This window comes from Eurypyga helias, unplaced genomic scaffold (genome assembly GCF_000690775.1).
Source record: "Eurypyga helias isolate BGI_N326 unplaced genomic scaffold, ASM69077v1 scaffold14964, whole genome shotgun sequence".
NCBI classification, from domain to species: Eukaryota; Metazoa; Chordata; class Aves; order Eurypygiformes; family Eurypygidae; genus Eurypyga; species Eurypyga helias.
Window position 1 is genome coordinate 69,674 of NW_010248328.1, and position 2,695 is coordinate 72,368.

Genomic DNA, 2,695 nt, shown 5'->3' on the forward strand with positions numbered 1-2,695 from the left:
TCTGACATCAAAAACTTTCAACATATGTATGAGAGTTACACAGGTGGAGAGACATCTGCTAGTACAGAGTTAAACTTCTATCAAACATTTCAAGAAATGCCAATATAATGCCTTTCATGTCCATCTAATAAAAGAAGAAATGCTAAGTGAGGATGGAATATTGACTGTAATGTATTTTCTTTATATGAATCTAGTTATTCACAAAAGAGAAAAAAATATCTAGTATCTAATGTTTAAACAAAACATATTTGTCTAAGCTGAAATACCATACCTTGCCAAATGAAAAAATGCTCTCTAACCGTAGTATCCCTAGCAGCTCAGTAGGTATGCAAGGCATGCAGCTCATTTCCTGCCAAGGCTGAGAAAAATGGGTAGTTCTGAGATAATATTGTTAGTGTGCTTGAAAAAGCTCTCAGTCGTTAACGCAGTGGTTGACCGCGTATACATATTTTGACTCTTCATCTCCTTGAAAATTTCTCAGGTACAACTTCTGGGTTGACAACTGTTTAGCTTTCAGTGATGGAGGTCTCAATGGGAGGCAGGATAGGATTTTCCAGAGCGCCACAGTCATCAGTGAGGAACACCAAGTCCTGGAGAAACAAAAGAGAAGGCTAACATTTATAAGGAGGAAGGCAGAAGACAGCATAGTGTTGAGAAGCTCAGGCCCTCATCCAGTTTTGCTTGTCAGCTGTAGACAGAGGGGGCTAAAAGCAGAGAAGATGTCCCTGTTGGTGCATCTTGACCTACCCTTCTGCAGTAGGAGATCATGATGGTGTACAGGCTCCGGGCTTTTTCCTTCAGCTCACTCACTTCAAGCACTCTCTCACATCTGGGGTAAGCCACAAAATCACGGAGTTTTGCCAAGACACAGTAGTTCTGCAAAGCACACAAAAGTGGTATGTGTAACCCCGCAGGAACACAGATATATGTTTCTTGTCCACCACTTACAAGATTCTTACTGCCTCTGTGGGAACCTTGAATTCCTACCTCTATGTGTGTGTAATCTATGTAACCTTCAGTTAGGAAAATTCAACATCAGTATTTCATAACAAAGATATTTGGTCTAAATAAGTGCTTGAAAACTGTATATGTGCAGTTGTGGTCTGCCTGCCAGCTTCTTTCCCACATGCTTTAGGAGATAGAAATGCCAATATAATCATATCTGCTCCTGTAGTAGGTGGAGTTACCTACAGAATAGGAAAAGCCAGCAATGTACTCCTGCACCTCCCTTTATTAAAACTGCAGTGCCAGAAGCCACTCATAATATAAAATGGAGTAGATTTATTAAGTGAAGAAAGTTTATTCTGCATTTCTTCTTTTAAATTATCATTTAAAGTTTTGTTGCACACATTTAAATTCTGAAAAGTCTCTGTCACAATAAATGAATAATGTACAAATTGTAATCACCTCAAAATATTGATTTCCTCCTTTTTGAATTTTTAAAGAAGTAAAATCTCAGAAGCTCCATAGGGATTTTAATAAGGTTCAAAATGAGATTTTTTTTTTTCTGGTTACTCATCTCTCTAGTTAATTAAGCTTTAAAAAATTTGTTTCAAACCACTCTTCTACGGTACAATCTTAAGTCATCCTCTCTTTTCATTAGCTGCTTTTACTGCACAGCGGTAAGAAAGAAGTACGAAAACTTACATGTATGTCCAAGTACAGCCTGGGCAGCGTCTCCACACATGAGTCCTGCAGGAAGGAAGGAAGGAAGACCCCATTGCAATTTAATTTTGAAAGAAACTTGTGTCAAAAGCAAGCAACCCACAGCTTCTTTGCAGGAGCAGTTTTTAGGTAGACTCACCACAGCTTTGGAGGTCTGTAACTCCTTAAAAGACTCCGTGATTTCTTTGCTCAGAGACAACAGCCTCGAGTAGCAAGTTGGAGGGGCTGCGTTGGCTAACAGGGCAGCAGAGAGCAGAGCAACTAGACTTAGCAGCATATTCATTGTGGGGACTGTGTCCAAAGGAGAGGGCTGGGAGGAAAAAAATCACAGCCAGTGGTTAGGCAGCTACTGGTAAGCATCAACGAGTAAGTTTGACAAGTCAGCCCCCAATTAAATAGTCTCTTGCATCAATGGGGGGAAAAAAAAAAAGTCTGGGGGTGGTCCAAGCAGCAGCTTGCTGCTGTTTTAAATTTCCTGCCAACCTATGAGGTAGAGCTGCTAGCGCTTTCCTGCCTGGAGCTGGGAAAGGAGGGAATGAGGGTAAGAAAAACAAACACTACTGGCACTTTTTGTTCCAGAAAGAAAACAACCTAGTGAGAATCTCAAATGACAGAAATATGTGTGAGAAACAGCACAGGGGTATCAGTGTCATAGGTCCTCATCCTGTATGTGCTTTGGCACGTGCGCCTCTTTCTTGACAACATAATGCACAGCTGTGGGACTAGGTAGGCTGCAGACAGAGAGGTGTCCTTCCAGGGCTGGTGTCTTTCTTATGTTAGCAGTATCGGTCAGACTTGCTAATCGTCCTCAGCAGGTCTGAAAGGTCACTGCCATAAAGGAAACCTGCCAGGTCCATTATGATTTTCTTTTTTCTATTTATGCAGATGCTCACAATTTCTTAATCAAAACAATAGTGCTTGTTATGGCTGCTTTAGAATTCCTTTATATTTATACATTTGTGGTCTCAGACAGAATACCTCTCTCTATGGCTGTCATAAATGTATAAAAAACATTTTGCTTTCTGAGTTG

General features: G+C 40.5%; 1 protein-coding gene across 1 annotated transcript; it reads right to left on the reverse strand.

Moving 5' to 3' along the window:
• Positions 1-506: 506 nt before the first annotated feature.
• CYTL1 (cytokine-like 1) lies at positions 507-1,948 on the reverse strand. The gene is made up of 4 exons (XM_010151013.1): positions 1,805-1,948; positions 1,648-1,692; positions 748-876; positions 507-590 (listed from the first exon to the last, which is right to left on the reverse strand). The coding sequence occupies exons 1-4, from the start codon at positions 1,946-1,948 to the stop codon at positions 507-509; spliced, it is 402 nt and encodes a 133-aa protein (XP_010149315.1).
• Positions 1,949-2,695: the final 747 nt, after the last annotated feature.